This window comes from Phodopus roborovskii, unplaced genomic scaffold (genome assembly GCF_943737965.1).
Source record: "Phodopus roborovskii unplaced genomic scaffold, PHOROB, whole genome shotgun sequence".
NCBI classification, from domain to species: Eukaryota; Metazoa; Chordata; class Mammalia; order Rodentia; family Cricetidae; genus Phodopus; species Phodopus roborovskii.
In genome coordinates this window covers 17,763,922-17,785,170 of record NW_026126541.1, presented here as the reverse complement: position 1 = coordinate 17,785,170, position 21,249 = coordinate 17,763,922, and the positions used below count along the sequence as shown (strand labels likewise).

At 43.9% G+C, this 21,249-nt stretch overlaps 1 protein-coding gene across 2 annotated transcripts in view; it reads right to left on the bottom strand.

Annotated features, from left to right (window-relative positions):
• Positions 1-21,249, bottom strand: part of Crtac1 (cartilage acidic protein 1) — a 138,427-nt gene that overhangs the window by 105,667 nt on the left and 11,511 nt on the right. For both annotated transcript variants that reach the window (XM_051199790.1, XM_051199791.1), the window contains exon 2: positions 15,308-15,507. In XM_051199790.1, coding sequence (XP_051055747.1) covers positions 15,308-15,507 — 200 coding nt within the window. The remainder of the gene's footprint in view (positions 1-15,307; positions 15,508-21,249) is intronic.

Below are 21,249 nucleotides of genomic sequence, written 5' to 3'. Positions count from 1 at the left end.
GCTACATTAGCACTAAATAGACATATTGTCCCAAACACACTAAGACGTGTGCACTCCATGGGTCAGGTGCTGTGCTAGGCAACCTGAGTGCCTTTGCTCATTTGTCTCCTCCACAATGTAGGAAGCAGTATTATCTGATAGCCATCAGAAAGTTCCCAGTGTGCCTAGAAATTGTCTTAAGCTCTCCAGCTTTTTGAAACAGGAATGAACTTGTCTTCCTTTTTGCTTCCCAGTTTTAAAATTAAAGATTTATTTTCTCATGAAATGTTAGATGTGTTTGAAAGATTAATTCAGATTTTAGTTATGACTTTGGAAGCTCAGACGTACCTGGTCTCTCCCTAGCTCTTGTCTTTTGGTGTTAGAGAATCTTCTCAAAGGGAAATTTTTATAATGAGATTTCCCAAACTTTTCTGCCTTTCTAACTTCTGGAGCAAAGCAGTTTGCACTTGGAAGACCCAGGGTTTCTAAGCGTCCCTGGTTCTGGTGCTGTCCAGGACCCTGATGCTGAAAGTTTAAATAAACAGATTCTCAGGCCAGCCACAAGGAGCAAGGGCTAATGCTGCCTGGGGGTGGCAAGACCTTCCCAAAATAGGAAAACAACTTCAAAGGATCTTGGAGGAACAGGAAAGAGCCCATCTTATTTGGAAGAGAGGAAGAAAATGCTAGAGCTCCTCCTGCTCCCTCTTTCATACCTTGCTTTAGCTTGGAGAGAAAGCAAATGATAATAGGTTATTGATGGAGAAGTGTCTGTCTGTCTAAAAAGAAAAAGAATGCCAAGGCTAATGATGGAAAATGGTATAGAATTTCCTTGGTAAGTTAAAAATATGATCCCTCAACTAGGCTTGTGTCCTCACACCCATATTCATTGCAGTATTTTTCACAACAGCCAAAGCGTGGAACACACCCATATCTAAGTGTCCACCAAAATACAGATGGATATAGAAAGTGTGAAATATACAAATAATGGAATAGTTTAGTCTTTAAGGAAAGGAAACAATCCTACAATCTGTGACGCCATGGATAAGCCTGGAAGCCATTATGTTAAGTACGACAGGCACAGAGACAAATGCCAAATGAGCCCACTCACATGTTGAATTTAAGGCTACTAACTCTTACCTCAGAGATGCAAAAAGTAAAGTGGTAGTACCAAAACCTGGGGCCAGGGGCAGGGAAAACTGGGGCCACTATGGTGAAAGCACACACGATTTCAACTAGGAAGGGTTAGTTTAAGTGATTTATTATGTGGCATGGGACTTACATCTAAAAACAATACATTATGTTCCCCCAAATGGCCAGGAGAGCGCGAACTGTAACTTACCTCACCACAGAAAGCAAGCATGTGCACAACAGACATACAACATTTTACGTTTTCAATTCTGCACATGCACAACTGGGAAGTGGGTCATTCTGGAGAATTTTACTACAAAGAAAGGAACTAGAAACAACCAAGGCTAAAGGCTCGGTGATGCTGTCCCTTGGTATTACTTAGTCAACAAGCAATTATTGTTGTTTAATGAATACCAAGACCCTGGCTGCAATTGTAAAACATCAAAACCAAAACATCAGAGAGGAACTCCACAGAGGAGACAAAAAAAAAAAAAAAAAAAAAAAAAAGCCACATTACAACTTCAAGTGAAATTCCATATTTCCAAGAAACTAGACTATCCACTGGGGACACAAACCCCCTAAATGTATTGAACATGGATGAGAATTTTCTCTCAAGCACCTGACTTCCCCTGGTATTTTTCAGACATGACATCTCTCCAATGACCATGACAATTTATGGGACAGGATCATACTCTTGTATTTGCGAAAGAACCAGGCACACAGCTATGCACACGATAGGTAGGCAAAGAATTTGTTTACTGAGTTGATTGATGTTGTTCTCAAGGCGAAGGCCCTTGAATCAATCACTTCTGAGTGTAGCTAATGTTTATTATTTTCATTAGTTCCTGTACTCAAGAGCTTCCGTCCATCCACAAGACCCCTGCCTATTTCAGTTCACTGAACACTGACTATGTGCTAGGCTCTGTAGGTGCACAGATGAAAAGCAAGAGCTTCCTGCATTTAGGAACCTGCAATTTTAGAGAGAATTATTATTGATGGTACATATCCTAACATATACAGAGTGTTTACTGCTTAATTAAATAACATTGCATTCTGGTTTAGTTTCTTTTAAAATCTGATCCTACTAGCAAAAAGCCTGAGTTTCAGAAATGTAAGTTAACATCAACCTATTGTATAGCATGGCATTCATAGTTGAAAACAACATATTGTGGTCCTGAAATACACATTCACAAATGCATACATATATGTGAAGATAGGCAGATTCCTAAGACTCTTCCTTAATGATTGGACAGTCACAGATTCTCCTTTGGGGCTAGGGAGAGTTATGCTCTGGTCTGCAAGACGGCACCCAATAAGGGGCTTGCTCTGGCTTGCCCTTGTCTGATTTCTACCGTGGATTTGGTGTTAGATGATAAAAGTATAACAGGAAGGTGAGGGAGATTTCCTGAGGGTGTGCAAAGGTGTTTCATATCTGAAGCAGAGTTGTGGGAGACACATAGGTCTGGACACCTCAGGGATAGGAACTGTGGCCTTGATGGCCACCAAGTTCTCTCTGGGTGTTTTCATTCTTTCAGGTCACAAGTCAAGAAGGTGGGTGGGTGGTAGTTGTGATGTGACTCACAACCTGTGTGCAAAAGGAGAGCTTTCTCCTTAGAGTAAAGAGAGGGAAATTGGGGGGAGACACTGATTGGACAGCCTTAAGTCATAAGGAGCCGAGACTACTCCCAGTGGACAATGGGCTGCTTTAGTTGGCAGCCCCACAGGATTCTGGGATTGGGAGTTTCCTAAAGGGTGAGGACTTAACCTCGAAGAAGCTATAAAGGTGGTGTGGACGCCATGTATCAGATCTTGCCACTTTGCTCTGAGCAAGGAGCTCCGGCCTCCTCACTCCAGCAAAGCAATGCTGCTCTCTGATAGTGCTTCCCATAAGTAGGATCTTCATTAGTCTGCTCATCTTCTCACTCATGGACAGCATACAGAATGACCTCAACATCAGTATAAGTCGCGAAGCTGAGTCTGTGACTTCATAGGCTATAAACAATCTATAAACAGCATGGGAAGATGGCTGCTGGGGGTGGTCTTTGATGTGCACAGTCACATGCTCCGTTCTTTGCTTGCAAAGTCAACAGCAATGATACAGGCTGGCGTCATCTGTCCTAGCAACAGACTCTGATCGTGACTGTTCTGTTTTCTTCCAGAGAAGTCCATTCTAAGGATCTGGTATGGTTACATGAGTGTACAGGAATCACTGAACACACCCACCCACCCACCCACACACACACACACACACACACCCACCCACCCACACACACACACACACACACACAGAGGCATCCACACTCACATGCTTCCTTATCTATGTTACACCTGAGTTTCCCATATTGTGGGATTCTCTCTCTGTATAAAGAATGAGTTCTAGCATCTCTGAGCAGCTAAAAGAAACTAATCTTAAATATAATTTCCTCAGCTTCTCATGCCCCCCCCCATCTTCTGGATGTCATAAGGAGCTTTAGGGAACCCAAATCTGTTGGGAGCCCCAGACTCCTGTTTACATTTGTATTTAGAATGTTAAAGAATCCTCCCATGACAGAACAAAGAAATCCCAAACAAATGGATTTCAATAGACACAAAAATGTAAGGGGAGTCTCTAAAAGCAAGAACACTCATGGAATGTGATTAGAAAACATGTTGGAAAGAGGACACAGAAGTACCATGAAGAATATTACTAATCCTTGATCCGGCAACAAGGTATCCAGGAAGGCAGAGCATCAGAATCCTACACTAAGCTGGGGCCTTTGGAAAGAGTCAGTATTCCCAGGTCAATAGGACCTATGGTCCTTAACAGAGGCAGACAGAAAGCCTCTCCTGGTAACAGTGCACTGAGTTTAGACCTGTAGATTCTTAGATCAAGCAAATGTAATTAGAGGGCAAGCTGCTATGAATAGGCAGAAATAAAACCAACCATAAACATATTTAATCCCTGAACACTGTGGATAACAGAACAGAATATAACCACATGAGACCTATTCCAAGGGAAAGGGGCAAAACAAACAAACAAAAACACCAAAACAAACAAACAAATAAACAACTCATAAAAGCAGGTGGGCAGTAAACACCATCATGAATTTATTAGAGAGATTTGAAAAGGACAACATGAAACTTTTAGAAACAACAGAAAAAGTGTATTTGAAATTAAAACCCAGTAGTAGCTCAGATGCAACTGACAGACAAATCATGGAACTGGAAGACATACTTGGAAAATTACTTAAATGTAGCAGCACAGGCAGGAAAGGAAATACTATGAGAAAGGTTACGGATTTGGAAGGCAAATGGGGTGGGGTGGGGGGCTAACATGTCCAAGTGGAGTTCTAGAAAGAGAGGGCAGAGAAAAGAGCATGGGACTTTTTCTAAGATGAAGGCAGAGAACTATCTGGAATTGACTTGAATCTTCAGATTCAAGACGCACAAACTTTTTTTTTTAATCCTAAATTTTCCAGAACAGGCTTTGGCTATGGAGATGGCTCAGTGGATAAAAGAGCTTGCTGTGAAAACATGAGGACCAAGATTAGATCTTTAGCACTTATGTAAAAGTTGGGCACGGCAGCATGTGACTGTAATCCCAACAAGGGGCTGGAGACATGCAGATCTCAAGCTTGAGCTCTGGGATTAATGAGAGATACTGTTTTGAAATAACAATATTATTATTATTAGTGATAATAATTATCAATGATAATAATGATGTTAAGAGTGATAAAGGAAAGCATTTTGCCATCCTCTGTCTTCTATCTACATGTATAACTACCTGCACATATGAACATATACCACACACACCCCAAAAGAGTTTCCTATTTCTACATGTGATTGTGAAACTATAAAATGCAAGAAAGAAAGAAAGAAAGGGAGGAAAAAAGACAGAAAGGAAGGAAGGAAGGAAGAAAGGAAGGAAGAAAGCAAAGACCAAGAGGCAGATCACCTATAAGGAAAAGCCATTACTAGAAACAGGTATCTAAAGTAAATGACGGCAACTAGAAGACAAGGAGAAAATAGTCATTGGTCTGAAAACCATCTCTCCAGAACGGAGACACAATAAAGATATTTTTAGAGTGCGCAAAAGCTGGGCGTGTACCAGCATCTGGCATTCAGGAGAGAACATCCAAAGGGAGTAATACCAGGAAAAAGGGGAAAATAATTCCAGAAAGACCTTTCTGAGATGCAAGGGGAAGATGAACGAATAAAAAGTAAAAATTGTTATAACTATAAAACATGGCTTTTATATAATAATAATAGCATTAATAATCACTGTAATGGGCAGGGTTAATAAGGAGCAAGACTAAAACACTCTTGCATGCTAAGAGGGCACACGCATGGCTAGACAGTTAAGAGTGCCCCGAAGGCCCTGCATTGTTCCACAACGAGGATAGGATAATTTTAGAGTTTGCACAGTTACAATATATCATAAAACTTCAAACTAAACCACAAATAAAACAGAAGTAGAGGGTATTAACCCCAAATCAATAGGCAAAAAATAAAAGATTTTTTTTAAAAAAAGCCAAAGACTTATCTTACCATCAATTTTTAAAAGCTCTTTAATAAATAAAACAATTGTCTTTGATGAAGCCTTACTATATAGCTCAGGGTGGCTTCAAATTCAGGCTAATCCCCCTGCCTCAGTTTCCTGAGTGCTGAGATTATAAGCATGCAAGAACCACCTAACCTAGCAAGGTGGTTCAAAAAAAAAAAAAAAAAAAAAAAAAAGAAAGAAAGAAAGAAAGAAAAAAATGAAAGAAAGAAAGAGAGAAAAAGGAAACAAAAACAGCTCTAAAAAATATGGAAATGAACAAATAACAGAAACAAGTCTAGAAGCCTAAACAGCTTGATGTTTCCATTATATAGAAGCAGACTAAATTCATTAGAGATGATCAGATGTGTCCAAACTGTTTAAAAAACCCAAGCCAGGAGCACCTGCCCTGGATAAGAAACACAAAAACCCCACAAAAAGACTAAAACAGTGCAAAAGTGAAGTGTGAAAAAGGGTGTACTTGTGTGACAGTTGTGTCTCACTATAACAACAGAGGTAAGCAGCTGCTTGGAGGGTTCTTTGAGCTCATTGCTTCAGAGGTTTCACTGGTCAGCCTGTTGCTCCTGGGCTTGCAGGGAGGCAAGGATGGTGGAAGTATGATCAAGCCAAACCCATTCATGGCTGAGGCATGAAGAAGAGAAGAGGAAGAGGAGGGAGCTGGGGACCCCACCTTTCCCTTTAGGGACCTGCCCCCAGTGACTGCATGACCTCTCAAAGGTTACATGTCTCACAGTTACCATTACCCCCTAAAAGTGCCGAGCGTGTAACCAGTGTTTTAAGACAGGGGCTTTGGGGGGCTTTTGACATCCACTCTAGGGAATCTGGCATACACTAAGCAAAAGAAAATTGACCAGCTCTACTGTTAGACTGAATGAGTAATTTAGGGATGGATGAAGTTACCTCATAACGATGATGGATCCACTCACCAGGGAAAAAATGAGGATTGTAAAGTTGCACCTGATAAATTTGCACCAGCATATATAATGCAAGAGTGGCAGACTCCAATAAGAGAACGGACCACCACAGTAGGACACTGCAAAATAAGCTTCTTAGTTATTCATAAGAAAAGCAGGAAAAGATTTAATAACGATTATGATTTGAACAACACACTAACTGGCTTGATTTGATGGGCTTGTGGAGAATAGTGCCTGCATCTTTCGACACCCCCTAGAGCCCTCTGTTTCCTCATCTGCAAAATGGGGGCTGTTCTGTGTGGTGTTGAAATCCAGGCTGAGGCTTCCTCTGGCAATAAGGCTCACAGCTATTTCATGTATCTTTAGAAAAGGAAGGGCTGCTGACTCAGTGCAAGCTGCCAATTGGAAGTCACATGTCAGTTTTGGAAATATTAAAATGTAACAAAAATTGTAACTTGGAGTTGGTGACCTGCTGTCCCTTGTGTGGGCCGCTGTGGTGGTTAAAATGAGAAGAAACCCCCTGTTGTTGCTTCTGCTTTTGTCTTCAAGACTGGTTTACAAGCAGGTAAAGGCAAGACAGGAACAGCCCGCTGAAATTCAGAAGGGGGCGTGTTTGCTTTTGGTGGCTTTGAATCCAGTATTTAAAAGGCAGTAAAACTACCTGCTTCCCAGGTTAGCAGGGCTTAGAGGAAAAAGGGTGTGCAAAGAGAATCCCAGAGAGGGAGGCTGGGTCAGAGGCTTCCAGTGCCCACATTGTAGGGCTGCCAACGGCCATCACAGCTCTCCTTTGCCTTGCAGTGGAACTGGGGGATTAAGAAGGCCCTGGGTTGACAGCCCATCATTAAAAAATGGGGAGAAGAGAGGCTTCAAGACAAGTGATGGGAAGGAGAGCATTACACTGACTTTCTGAATGGATGAAAAATTCAGGTTACTAAAAGTAGCCTTGCCGTTTGCGGCAGAGGCAATTTTAGTGTCTTAATTATATTACTATTTTTGAATGGCTTTTTATAAAAACTCTTCATTTCTTTGCAAAAATCAGGGTGATTTTTTTTTGTTGGTTGTTGTTGTTAACATGTCTTTTAAAAATAAGTTTAAAAACAAATAAATGACAAGTATGTGTGATTATCTTTGACCTGAGTGGCCTATGTCCTCACATTAAACAGGCTACCTATCCCCTGCCCCTCAGGTGCTTCTGTGACCCTCTGGGTGATCTCTGACCTCCAGGGGGCTCTGTCACAGGAGTGACACAGGCTATGTGGGACCTTCCCAGTGCCAGTGTCCCATTGGGGATAGTGAGTTCATTATAAACCCTGAGTCCCTTCTCCTGCCTCCAGCCAATCAGAGCACCAGGAACCAACCAGGGAGATAAGGAGAGTTAATCTGAGGGCCATCAAGGAACAAAGTGGGTGCTGAGACTGGGTGGCTTCACAGGTAGGCCCAACAAACTTAGCCTAACCCCCAGAATCCACATAAAGGTACAAGAAGATAAACAACTCTGAAAATTGTCCTCTGACCTCCATGGTGATATGCCCACCCCTACCTATAATAATAGTTTTTTAATTAAAAAAATAATTTTTAAAACTAGGCATGTTCCCATGACAGGTAACTGACACTGACTTTGAGAGGTACATTTGTTGGAGAGATACGTTTTATGGTTATAAAATTATAAAAATAACCTTGTTAAAATTCTCTGAGGTGATGGCTGACACCTCTTTGAAAAATGAGACCAGGTACTTGACCTTTTACTCACTTAGTTGGTTCCTGTGGCTTCTGTGACAAATGGCCCCAAACCTAATGGCTTAAAGCAGAACAAATTATCTTACCATCTTGTGTATTAGACAGCTCATGTTGGTCTCACTGGGCCAAAATGAAGTGTTGGCAAAGTTGTTGCCTTCCAGGGATGCTAGGCAATGGTCCTTCATTTCCCATTCCTTAGTAGCACCTATGTCCCCTGGCTCTAGGTCCTTCCCTCCACTTCCAGTGCCAGGAAGGGAGGGTCAGCCATTCCTACATGGGATTACCTCTCATTTTCCAGTTTTAAAAACACTGTAATTATGTGGGAGTGACCTCCTCATCAAAAGGTCATTAACACGATCATGTCTGCAAAGCACTTTCTGCCATGTAAGAAAATAGTACTCATGGGTTCTGGGGTTTAGGGTACAGGTCTCTTTGGATGGCAGTTGTTCTGCCTTCCATAACTCCTGCCACCCTTTCTGTGTGCCTGGGAATAAAAGGGATATAGAGGCCTGGGTTTGAGCTGCTTAGCAGAGTCTGTCGCCTGCCCTGGTTTGTGGCTGCCCAGGGCTGCAGAACAGAGGCATGCAGGGAGCAGTGAGATATTTCTGGAAAGCCTGCCACACACTGCTGAGAGCTCTTCTTAGCGAAGTTAAGAATGGGGTAGAAAGGCCTGGGTCCTGCTCCAATAGGATCTTAGAGTATACAGCATCAGCAGCCAACCATGCTATACCACAGCTGAAAACTCAGCATCTGTGATCATTTTTTCATGATTCCAATGACAATGAGTCTCAGGGTTAAGGGTAACCCATTTAAGAAATACATTTTTTTTCTTTTTTTTGCAGGGGAGGCTTTATAGGAGGTCCTCTTTGCTGTATGGATTAGAAAGTATTGAAGCTCTTCTACCCGGGCTTTAGCAGCAGTTTCTGCTGGAGAATAGCCACTTTCTTTCTTATAAGTGTTAAATCTAAATTGATAAAGTTCAGCTCCTGGGACGTGGGCGGCGGTTGTACATGTAATAGGGGCTCAAAGAGCTGTTGAACTAAATAATCCCCAAGCTTACTTTTTGCTTACAGTCTTTGAATAGAGAAAGATGGAAACTAGAAGAAATGTAGTGACATCCATTAAACTTAAAACGTAAGCCAACATCTCCACTTCTTGGTATCCATCCTAGAGAAAAGTTTGCCTGTGTTTGTAAGGATGACATGCAGTGTAAAAATGCCTGAAATGGTTAGTGATGAGAAACAACTTGCCACCCACTTGAAAAATGAGGAAATGTGTATGGCATGTCTGCACTAAAAGGAGTCTTTTAAAAAGATACATGTTCATATTTGAGCTTGAACATGTTACACAGCAAAACAACAACAACAACAACAAAACAAACAAAAAACAAAAACACAAAAGAACAAAAAAATTAAGTGTAATAATATGTGTCAAAGTGAGTCCTCCAAATTACGTATCTGATTTATATGGGATTTATATTATCTGTCTGTCTGTCTGCCTGTCTGTCTGTCTATCTATCTGTCACACTAGATGACTAGAAACAACAGCAAACTGGAAGCCATTGTGTGCGCAGTTTGACGTGTACATGTAAGTACATAATATGCACACATATGAATATGCATGTTGAGGTTAAAAAAAAAGTCTCTAGCATTGCTCCTCAGGCACCATGTACTATGTTTTTGAGGCTGAGTCTCTCAATGGCCTGGAACCAAAATGTAGGCTAGGTCAGTGAGCCCTGAAGATCTGCCTGTCTCTGCCTCCCTAGCTCTGGGCTCACAGCCTTTCTACAATGCCAGCACTTTGCCAGGGTTCCAGGAATCAGGCAAGACTTACAGGGCAAGGACTTTACCAGCTGGGCTATCTCCCCAGTATTACTAAAAATAGTATTATTTAAAAAAAGAACTGAAAGTTCAAACACGTTTATTCCTGTTTGTTAAAAGTGTATGTATCTCTGTGTGCATCTGTATACATTTAGACATGTGTTTTAACATAGTACATAAATCTAAATGTATTTATATGCTCAAGGAACCTATTATTTATGGCACCTGCCTACTTGTAGCATGCATATGTATGCACAGCAACCACACGTATCTGCCTACAGTCATAATACCATAGTAAGTGCTGATTTGGTTAAATCATAGATAAGCATCCTATTCTTTTTCATTGCTCCTATTATTTTTAATGGTATCTCCTATATGATCATGATTAATCAGGTAATTGAATACAGTTTGCCTTTTAAATAATTCAATTAGCTTTAGTAAATTAAAAAAGTTTCCTAACATAGTTGCAACACAGAGGGGAAAACAAAACAAAACAGCGTTTCACAATGCTTTACAATCTGCAGCATCCTTTAAATGAGACCCTCCCGAGTGTGAAGAACATGCTAAGGTTTTACCAAATGGATGCTCTTTGTGTAGAAAAACTGATCTAAATCACAGTTTAAACTTTACTGCCAGTACAGAGTCTCTCCACTGGAGCCAACTCCTGCTGGAAACAGAGGGCAGAGGGGTTATCTCAGACCTAAAGGGGATAGCCCTTACAATGCTGCTGTAAAGGATTGCACCAGATTGACACCAACAGGAATCCCTCTCCAGACCCTGTGAGGCTGGAGATTGGGTGTTTAGTTCCACTGAGAAAAGGGGAAGCCACTGGGCTTTCCATTTGCCCAGGGAACAGTCCCGAGGATCCTCAATGGTGTGTGCGTGTACAGTCTTCTCTGGGGGTGATCAAATCCTCCCCTTGCCCGGCGGGGAGGCAGCTATCTGCAGACCTCAATCACGCACCTGCCGGTTAGCAGATAAGCCCTCCATATGCGCAGGCACTCGCCCAGCTGTGGAGGAGGAGCGGTGAGCCGCCCCTTCCCTCCCCCATTCCCGCAGAACAAAGGGCGGTCATTTTCTGCTCCTCCCAGAGTCAGAAGCACGCACACGCCTTCCATCACAATTAACTCAAGAATCCGAAACACAACACAAACCCACCCGCAACATGTGCAAAATCAATGCTGTCAATAGTCAGAGCGAGGCTACTGGAAAAGCAAAGCAAAACAAACCTATTCAAAGAGTAAATACTCAAAGTAACAGGGCTCTGGTCAGACACACAAGGTCAACAAATCCAAGGCAACTTCAAGTATAGATGCCTTATGAACCAAAGAGCCGGCCATTATCCCAGGGATTGCAAAAGTAAATGCATTCGGGGATAGGCTAATAGAAAGATCTGTAAGATAATCGGTGGGCCTGCTACTACCAGGACACAGGTGGCCCAGGTAAAGGTATTTCAATTCAAGTTTTAGAAATACCAACTCCTGCAACATGCTTCTTAAACAAAAGCCTACAATCAGACAGAGAGGGAGCAGAATTTAATATGGGGGCAGGGCAGATGAAAGAGTAACCGTCTAAATCAGAGATGCTGCCAAGGAGTCAGGCAGGGATGAGAGGCAGGGCAGGGATCCTGGCTGTCTTTATGTGAAAGAATGGTAGTTCTGTGTCTTCAATGCAGTAAGGAAACAAAAGTGAAAGGAAATGGCCTATTAAGCTCTTCTAGGAGGGATTCAGATTAGTCAAATTGGCTCTGATTTAAGTAACTGAGCTGGATTGCAGAATGCTCACAATCCCTTGGATGGTGCTCAGTACAGGGAGCATCCACACACTACAGGACTGGCCTTGTTGGGAGGCAAGAGGTGGATTGAATGACCTCTCAAGGTCCTGATTTAAATACGTCTGCATAGTCAACTCTTGGTTATCCGGCCCAAAGAGCAGACAGTGACAAATCATCCTAAGCTGAAGATAATAAAAGTTGTATTTGCCTTTGGAATGTATGTGGGTACTTAAATTAGAATGTGTCTTTCTGATGCTCTGAGAATTCACAATTCTTTGCAACAGCCACAAAGAAACCCTGACCTGGAGCTGGGAGGGTGCCTGAATTCTCCATTTTTACTTAGCCTATTCCTCCTGTAAGAATGACACACAGAAGCTCCAGCTACTTCAGTAGCTGCCTGGGAGAGAGCAAGGGGCCAAGACCCTGTATGATCTAGGCCTTGTTTCCTACATAATTCCATCACCCTTCAGGACACAGGCCTGTGGCAAGATGGATACCATGTATCACCTTCTCTGCAATGACTATGGAATGACAGTCTAGTTTCTTGACCTCAAAAGCCAAGTTCTCCAGCTCCTTGGAAGAGACAAGGTCTTCGGAAGAGGAAGGTGAAATGCACAGGCATTGCTCAGAAAGGAAGAAGCCGAATGCTCAGGGAATGCAGCGGCAACTCCCTGCACACAGATGAATGTGTGGACGGGAGATGCAGAGAAGCCACGTTTAAACTGGTACTTGGATAAGTAACCTCTGTGAGGGCACAGGCACTACCTTTCTCTGTTAAAGACATAGAGACACTGAAAACTATGCTATCAAACTTTTTTCCCCTTTCCAAACAGCCTGAGTCAGGATGAGCCTGGAGGCAAGAATTTTTTGTTGCCTGCTGGTTTTGCAGCTGGAAGATGAACCAAGAGCAGGGTACTACTGCATCAGCATGATCTTGGCAAGTAGGGCCAGAAAAGAGAGAGAGAATAAAAAAAAAAAAAAAAAAAAAGGAAGCAGGAGAGGCCCTCCATCTTTTTCCCTGGGAGTGCTTTGCTTTCCAAGGCATTTTTCACCCCCTGTGGGGACCACAGGAAGAGTGAGCAACCTTAGGAGGACAACAAAGGTTTCCTGAAGTGGCCATGCAGAGTCAGTACAGGGCAAGGCAGAGGGGACCCCAGACAGGTACGGGGATCATAAGATACTGAGGCCAGGGACAACCTCACCATGGGGACAGTGAGGGACTTTCTATCCGTGGAGCCTGGTGGCACCTGCCAAGTGTCTCCTGAGGGGAAAGGAAGGTGCAGAGATGTTCTGTTAACAGGTCCCCATATTACCTTGTGAGACTACGAGCTCATACTACTCATACTAGGGTCTTAGTTTAACAGAGAGCATGCCCATGATGCTTAGGGGTGAGGGTGGGAAGAGGAGGGAAGAGCTATTCTCCCTTGTACCCCGTCTTCTGGCCTCAGGGCCCACCACGGGGAGGCTGGGGTCACCGGAGTCGACCAGAGCGCTCAGCATGTGGCTCTGGGAATTACACTGGACATATCTCAGCTTCTCCCTGCTGCAGGGGACAATTAGGCATTGCAGGGAAAACACAGGTGAGCCACATGGCTCACCATGGGGGAAGAGGAGCCCCTGCTACCCTCCGTATTTGCACTGTTTTATCATTTTCTGTTCCTTAAGCAGAACTGAACTGCCTGCTTGAAATGTGGCTATTTGATCAGAATTAGAAATTCTGTTCTCTGAGCTGGGCATGATGGGGCATGTCTGTAAACCCAGTTACAAGGTATTGCCGGCTTTAGGCCAGCCCAGGGTACATATGAAAAAAACTGTATCTAAAAAATGTAGGGAATAAGGATTTCGATTCTTTGACCATATTAGCCACACTTCAAGGAATCCCTTTAAACTAACTTTTCTGTAAGTCGTCACCACCGACCCTGGGTTCAGACCTGGTAGGTGGGTAGGGTAGAGTTCATTGCATCCATTTTATAGATGAGAAATACAGAGCTGAAGCACAAAGGTTGGCAACTGTTGGGTTAAATATGGCTAAACCTAAAACCAGTTCTTCACTGTGAGTTGCGGCATATGCCTGTAATCCTAGCACTTGGGAGGTAGAGGCAGGGGGAGATAAAGGCTAGCCTCAGCCACATAGCAAGCTCAAGGCTAGCCTGGAATACGTGGGACCATTTCACAAAATGCTTAAAACCAATTCTTCTAAGACCAACACTTTACTGTTGCATATGACTGCTACAAATGCCATCACCCATGAGGTATGTTGTTGTATGTTAGCAGAAAGGCTCATGCCTCCTAGAGCTAGGCAGATGGCCCCTGCTGTGTTTTTATTATTGGCTGATTTTGGAATTGATTAAGTGATGGCTAAACTTTGTACAGTACAGTTTGGTAACTCTAGGACACCTTAGGGTTTGAATTCTGACCCATCCATCCTGCTAATTATTGTCTTTTGTTTGATTTTCAGAGGCAGAGTCTCGCAGCGCTCCTCCATCTCCCTAGTGCTGGAATTACAGGTGTGCACCAACAATATGCAGTCGAGCACAGTGGACAAGCTGTTCCCAGCTAAGCTCTGTCCCCTACCTCCCACCTCTGAGTTTCAATTCTTCATCCCTAAATGGGGATGATAATGTTGTTGGGAGGATAAAGGCGATGCATGTGAAACGTGACATAGAGCCTGGCACACACTGATGCTCAATAAATGACAATTATCTGTGTTGATTGGCAGAACTTACAACGCACTATCAAGTGCAGTAGCTGAGTGAGGCTTCGGGACAGTCATTACAGAGATCCCTTCCTTCCAGATGATGGATGTGAGTCTCAAGGTCATGCAGCTAGAAAGCTGCACACCTAGTGCACCATCTCAAGTCATCTGAACTCTGAGTCTCTGCTTCTCTAGCTACACAATATTCCTCTTTCTGAGGAGGAGCAGCAGGCAGCATGCCTAGCCAGAGGAGGCTTAACTCTCCCTCTTGATTTCTGTCTTCACTCTTCTTTGAAATGGGTAATTAACGTTTGCTTAGCCTTATGTAAAGTGCCGTGGGAGTCAGTGATCATGTAGCAACCCTTTCTAAAGACTAACACTTTCATGTCCTGCCCGTGTAGAACCTCACTGGGGAGGAAGTAATACCTGCGTGACCAAGGAGGCTGATGTGTGACAAGAAGCCGCCTTGAAAAGCCTACAGATTCTATAGCTTTCTTCTAAGCTGCTAAGTGCCTCAAGACCCCCATAGCAAAGGGCAAAGCCGTAGCACCCCAGGACTACAGCTCAGCCAGCCAGGCTGGTGCTGACTACGAAGGACTGTGGCGCCCAATGAAAACAAGCACTGGTCACTTCAGTGTGTTCTGGAGTTACTACCACACAACCGTATCACTGCGAACGCTGATTAATATATCTGTCAAACCCAGGGTGGGAGGCACTTACCCTGCCACAACGATCTCGAAGTCCCCATCATGGTCCACATCCGTCACTGCCACTCCGTAGTTGAGCTGGGTGGGGTTGCTGTCATAGTCGGGGGGCAGAACTGAGTTGGTGACTGCAGTGAACATAGGCTCAGTCCTCTGGGATCCCCCAGTGAGAGGCAGAAGCCACAGAGGCAGCAGGAGCAAAGCCATCCTGAACATCTGAAAGCAAAAGTTACAAACTTTACTGAAAGGTCCCAGAGCCATGCAGTCAGGCAAATCTAGTCCCCGGGAGACCGTGGGGGAACAACACCCTCCCCATCCCACCCCTGTCTCATAGGACTGCTGCTTTTGATGACCTCTGCCTCTGCTACCCTGTGTAAAACTACAACCTGCCTCTGCCACAGGGGGCACCTTCCTGGTTTTTCCACTTATCACTGTACTACCCGCAATAGGATTTACTATGCATCACTCTTAGTTACTGCCTGCCGCCCTCTGCTAGAGTACAAGATCCACTTTGGCATGGGTATTTGTTTTATTTACTTTTCTTTAATGCACCAAGCTAAAGACAAAGTATGCAATGGGCAGCCATTATGTATTTGAGGACGCTATGAAGAAATCAAAGAAGGAAGGAGGAAGAAACTCCCATACTCTGATACTCTGGGAGAATGAAGAAGAGATCTCAATGCCGAGATGGGGGTGAGACCCCCACAGGTCACTGGGTCTACAGTAACAGTAGAGCTGGTGAAGGATGAGTCTCCTGTGGGACAAACCCCAGAGATAGCCTGGCAGGTTCCCCAAGCCAAGAGCCCTCCCAAGGGCTGGTGGTCATTGCCTCCAGATGAAGAGGCAGTCAAGGGATGCATTCCAGCAAGGTCTGGCGGGTAGCACATCATTCACTTCGAGAAATTAAACCATTGCATGCGTGTTTTATTATAAATTAATTATGTATAATGCATTGTATAATTCATTATAATATCTCTAACATAACTCAGGGTGTTGCCAAGAAGCCTGGGGCCATGGGAGCCAGTGGCACTCACCCAGGAGACAGCTGAGAATGGCCAGGGTGGTAGTAGAGCCCCATCTGCTCTGAGCTAGAGCAAAAGACATTTCGAATGCTGAAGATAGCATCACTTTAAGACTGCCTTAGGCAGAGCACTGGACCTCACAGAATGTCCCAGAGACTCTCTTGGAATCCCAGAAAGCTAGTGAAGATCTAATCCGCCAGCAAAGCGCTACCCTTCTGCCTTCAGAAGGCAGCAAACCTCCTCCTGATAGAACTTGGCTGCTTGCTTGTCAGCGCATCTGGCAGCAGAGAACAAGGCTGAGCCGGACTGACATCTTAATGAGGGAAGAGCAAAGGAGATCTGAAGACTGTCTCCCCATATGGAGACAGTTGCTCCTGCCAGCAAATGAGCTTGTGCTCCAGGTCAAGGACCCAGAGGCCAAAATGGGGGGGGGGGTTCAGGCACTGCCTTTAGATCCAAACAGAATCTGAAGCCTCCCTGATGTCTTGCTGTAGAGAAATGCAAGGTCTCCATTGCAGGGCAGAAACTATGTAGGGTCCATCCTTAAAGCAGGTGCTTGCAGCGTGTTCAAAGCGCTCCTACTGGGAGTCAGGATACCAAATGAAGTCAAATTAAGAGACCTCTGGCTACAGCAGTGTTTTCTACTGGGCTGACTAATCACTAAAGGCAACACATTATTATCAGAGTTCTGCAACATAGTAGGAGATTTGGCTGGATAAGGAAACCCAGAACCATCATTACAAGCAGCCACGGAGTATTAAATAGGTAATGAAAAGTAGCATGGATCTGAAGATCACTGGACGTTTTATTTTCTTGATAGTATGACCTCTACTGAAGGGACAATAGTGAGTTCCTACTTGAAAGACTGTACCAGGCTTTTTCTGTTGGGCCACTAACCAGCTCCCTAATCATGATACAGAGACTTATTATTAGTTTTAAATGCTTAGTCTTTGCTTAGCTCTTATTTTAATCTTTTTCTCTTTATCCACGGTTTGCCTTGGGTTTTTTTTTTTTTTTTTGCCTTTTCTTTCTTCCTTCCTTCCTTCCTTCCTTCCTTCCTTTCTTTCTTTCTCTCCATCTTTCTTGTATGTATGTATGTATGTATGTATGTATGTATGTATGTATTTATGGTTTTTTGAGGCAAGGTTTCTCTGAATTGCTTTGGAGCCTGTCCTGGAACTCACTCTGTAGACCAGGCTGGCCTTGTACTCACAGAAATCTACCTGCTTCTGCCTCCCAAGTGCTGGGATTAAAGGTGTGTGCCACCAACACCCGGCCCTTCCTTCCTTCCTTCCTTCCTTCCTTCCTTCCTTCCTTCCTTCCTTCCTTCCTTCCTTCCTTGTGTCTCTTACTTTCCTGCTGTCTCCATGCCTGGCTGGTGGCCCTGGCTGTTGGCCCTGGGCGTGTCCCTCTCTTTTCCCCCTTTTTCTTTCCCTTCTCTCTTCTCGAGCCTAGAATTCTCCTGCCAGACCTGCCTTTCCCTTTCTCTGCCTCACTATTGGCTGTTCAGCTTTTTATTAGACCAACCAGGTGCCTTAGGCAGGCAAGGTGAAACAGCAACACATCTTTTCATAATTAAACAAATGCAGCATAAATAAATTTAACACACCTTTGCACAGTTAAAGTAATATTCCACAGCATACACAAATGTAACACATATTTTACACAGTTAAAGTAATTTCCACAACAAATGACAAATCCAATTGATTGGCCTTGGCTGGGATGAGTGGTCAGCTTATGACTGCTGCAATGAGACTTGCCTTCTAGAAGTCAGCCAGTTCCTCCCAGGCTTTACAACTACAATTTGGGTCATGCAGCAGGGGTCAGACCCTAGGAGGGTGATGGGCTGACCTCAGCATTGTTTGGAGAGCTTGATGCGTTCCAATATCACCAGGTTCCAGCTCTCTCCTTTGAAATGTCAGTTTGGGAAGAGACCTCTAAGGAGCATTTCCGGCTCCAAAATCTTATGAAAGGAATTTTAAAAAGGAGATATTCAGAAGCCTCCACCCCATGTCCTCTACCTGCTTCTGCAAACCTCATACCATTCTGTGTGATTCCTTTCTGAGGACATCAAATACATATTAAAGAAAACAACTTCCTAGTAGGGTCCTACAGTATTTCCCTCCAGGCTGGAGAGGAGCAGACTATTAATAATGTAGACCCCAAATTTTTGGAGCAGAGTGGGCCAGTGGACAGCTTCACCTAGGGGGTAGGCTGTGGAGTCAGGCTTAGGGTTTGAGTTCCTTATGTTTAATTCATCTGCCATGCCAAAGGTACCCTGTACACCCACCACTGGGGTGCTCAGGACCAGCTTTGGGAAGTGAGATGGTTAAGTACTGGGCTATCCAAATGGTGGGTGGATCAGCAGTGGTAGTTGTTGAGGAACTACAGTAACTCCTCTCAGGACTTGGATGGAGGCTGCCATGCTCCTCCACATCCTGCCTCCTTAGAGTGGTCCACAGAGCAGCCAAAGGATCATTTAGGAGTCTATTAGAAATGCAGAATGTTAGGCCCCACCCCAGACTTAATAAATCAGAATATCCATTCTAAGAAGATTTCAGATGATCTGTATGTTAAAATTTAAGGAGCATTGCACGCTCTTGGCCACATTGAAATCACATGGGGAGCTTTAAAAGATTCTCATGCCTGACAATGATCTCTTAGATGAGACACTAGGAGCACAGAGGACAAACAAAAAGTAGATAGGGTGGGTTATATCAAAACCTGAAACTTTTGTGCGTTAACCAACATTATCCAAAGAATGAAAAGTCAACCCAGAAGGGGTGTAAATATTTGCCAACCATACATCTGATAAGACATTAATAGCCATAGTATATTAATAAGACATTCCTATAACACAACAGCAAAAAATAAAATAAAATAAGAAAACCTGAATCAAAATGGGCAAAGGACCTGGACAGACGTTTCTCCAGAGATCTGCAGATGGCCCACAAGAGCATGAAACTAATTATATAGCAAATGCTGATCAAAACCACAATGACATATTTCACTCCATTTTGGATTACAACAACAACAAAACCCCAGAAAACAACAGACATTGGTGATGGATGTGGAGGGCCTGGGTCCCTGTGTATATGGCTGTGTCAGAAGACAGTATAGTGTTTCCTGGAAAACCTCACGATAGGGTTACTATGTGGTCTAGAAATTCCACTTCTGAGTGTGTACCCCAAGACTGAAAGAAGAGACAGATTTTTCAATACTTGTTCGCATTTGTTCTATGCTGGGCTATCCTTTTCTTCTGTGCACCCCATCTTCTGAGTAGCTGACGATTTGTTCCTCTTCTGTTAGAAGTGTCTCCGTGTGACAGGGGAGCTCACCTGTGGGTTAATGAGCTCTGAAGGGTTTGGGGGCCCCACTTTGGGTGCTTTGGTCACCCACATATGTTGAATGACTGCAGAATCTCCATCTAAACGCTCAAGCTCGGCAGTTTTAAGCATGTGCAGCAAAACTCAGCACTTTTTTTGGGGCTACCAGCCTTATCCATAGCCACCGTGTGGCCGAGACCATCTTCAACAGAAACTCTGGCTCTCGTGGCGTGTTTAAAGTGTTGGCTCTCAGTCACTCGATGACTTTCGGATATGCACACCCTGACAGTCTAGGCAGTTTGATAAGTGTTCCTAAATGGAGCACAAGATGTGGACCTATTGGCAGGTATGACTTTGTGGAGTTTTCTCCATCAAGAGAATAATGAACTCCTTTCACAGGTCACCTCGGGCTGTTTAAGGGAAGAGCAAGAGCAAGGGCCCCTGGGAGAACTCAGGAGAAATAGATCCCTGCACATGAGGGACATAGCAGTGGCAGTAATCACTGTGCTCCAAGAAAGCCACCCACGTGTCTGGGAGTGTGTAAAGAAACGTGCCACATACAAACAATAGACTGTTATCTGGCCTTGGCAAGAAAGGCAGCTCTGGCCCATGCACACTACAGTGTGAACAAACCCTGACACTGCTGTAGCAGGCAAAGTAAGGTAGTCAGTCACAGGACAAACGCTGCATGACTCCGTGTGTTTGGATGCATATGGACAGAAGACAGAATGTGGTTTCTAGAAGCTGTGGGGAAGAAGCTGTGGGTAACCAGTACTTGATGACCAGAGTTTCAGAAGATGAAGGATCCTTCGGATGGTTGGTGTGATGGAGGCACCACACCACGCTGAGTAGATGTTAAACCACCACAGAACTGGATTTGGGGTTGCGATTAAATGGTAAATTTTATGTCCTGGATATTTTACCACAATTTAAAAAGTGAAGATACATGAGTCTCATCTAAAGACTGACTTCTATGGCCTAGGATGGAACCTGTGTATGAGAGTTTGAAAAGTTACCGTGTGATTTTAATATGTTGTAAAGTTTGAGAAACACTGCTCTACACTGGTGCTCTATTCCTCTCAGTCTTTAATGTGTCCACAAATCATCTGGTGTCTTGTTAAAATGCAGATTCTGGTTCAATAACTCTGCCATAGCGCCCAAGGTTGTGTATTTCTAACAGGCTCCCCAGCGGCATCCATGATGCTGGTCTATAAACTACGCGTTGAATAGCAAGGTTCTACGCCGCAGCTCCCAGAGTCTTGAAACCAAGCAATATACTCCACTGTAGGTCTGGGCTTGATTCAAGAACTTTCACCTTTGCCTCTGGGTCTGAGGAGCAAAATCAGCCATGGGGCAGTGAGTTTAGCATGAGTTGTCTTTGTTCATGGTAAAATTAAAACAACTGGTAGGAAGCAAGAAGAATCCCAACTCTTGATTTTTGGACAGAGGTAAGAAAAGGGGAAGGGGTCGGGTCAGGTCAAGGAGAAAGAGGTGTCATCAAAGGGCAGAACTCAGAGAAAATGGGGGCAGGGAAGGTACAGACACATGCCAATGAGTTCCCAGAATCCATGACAGGAGATGTGCTATTAATATTATTAAATGAAGGAAAG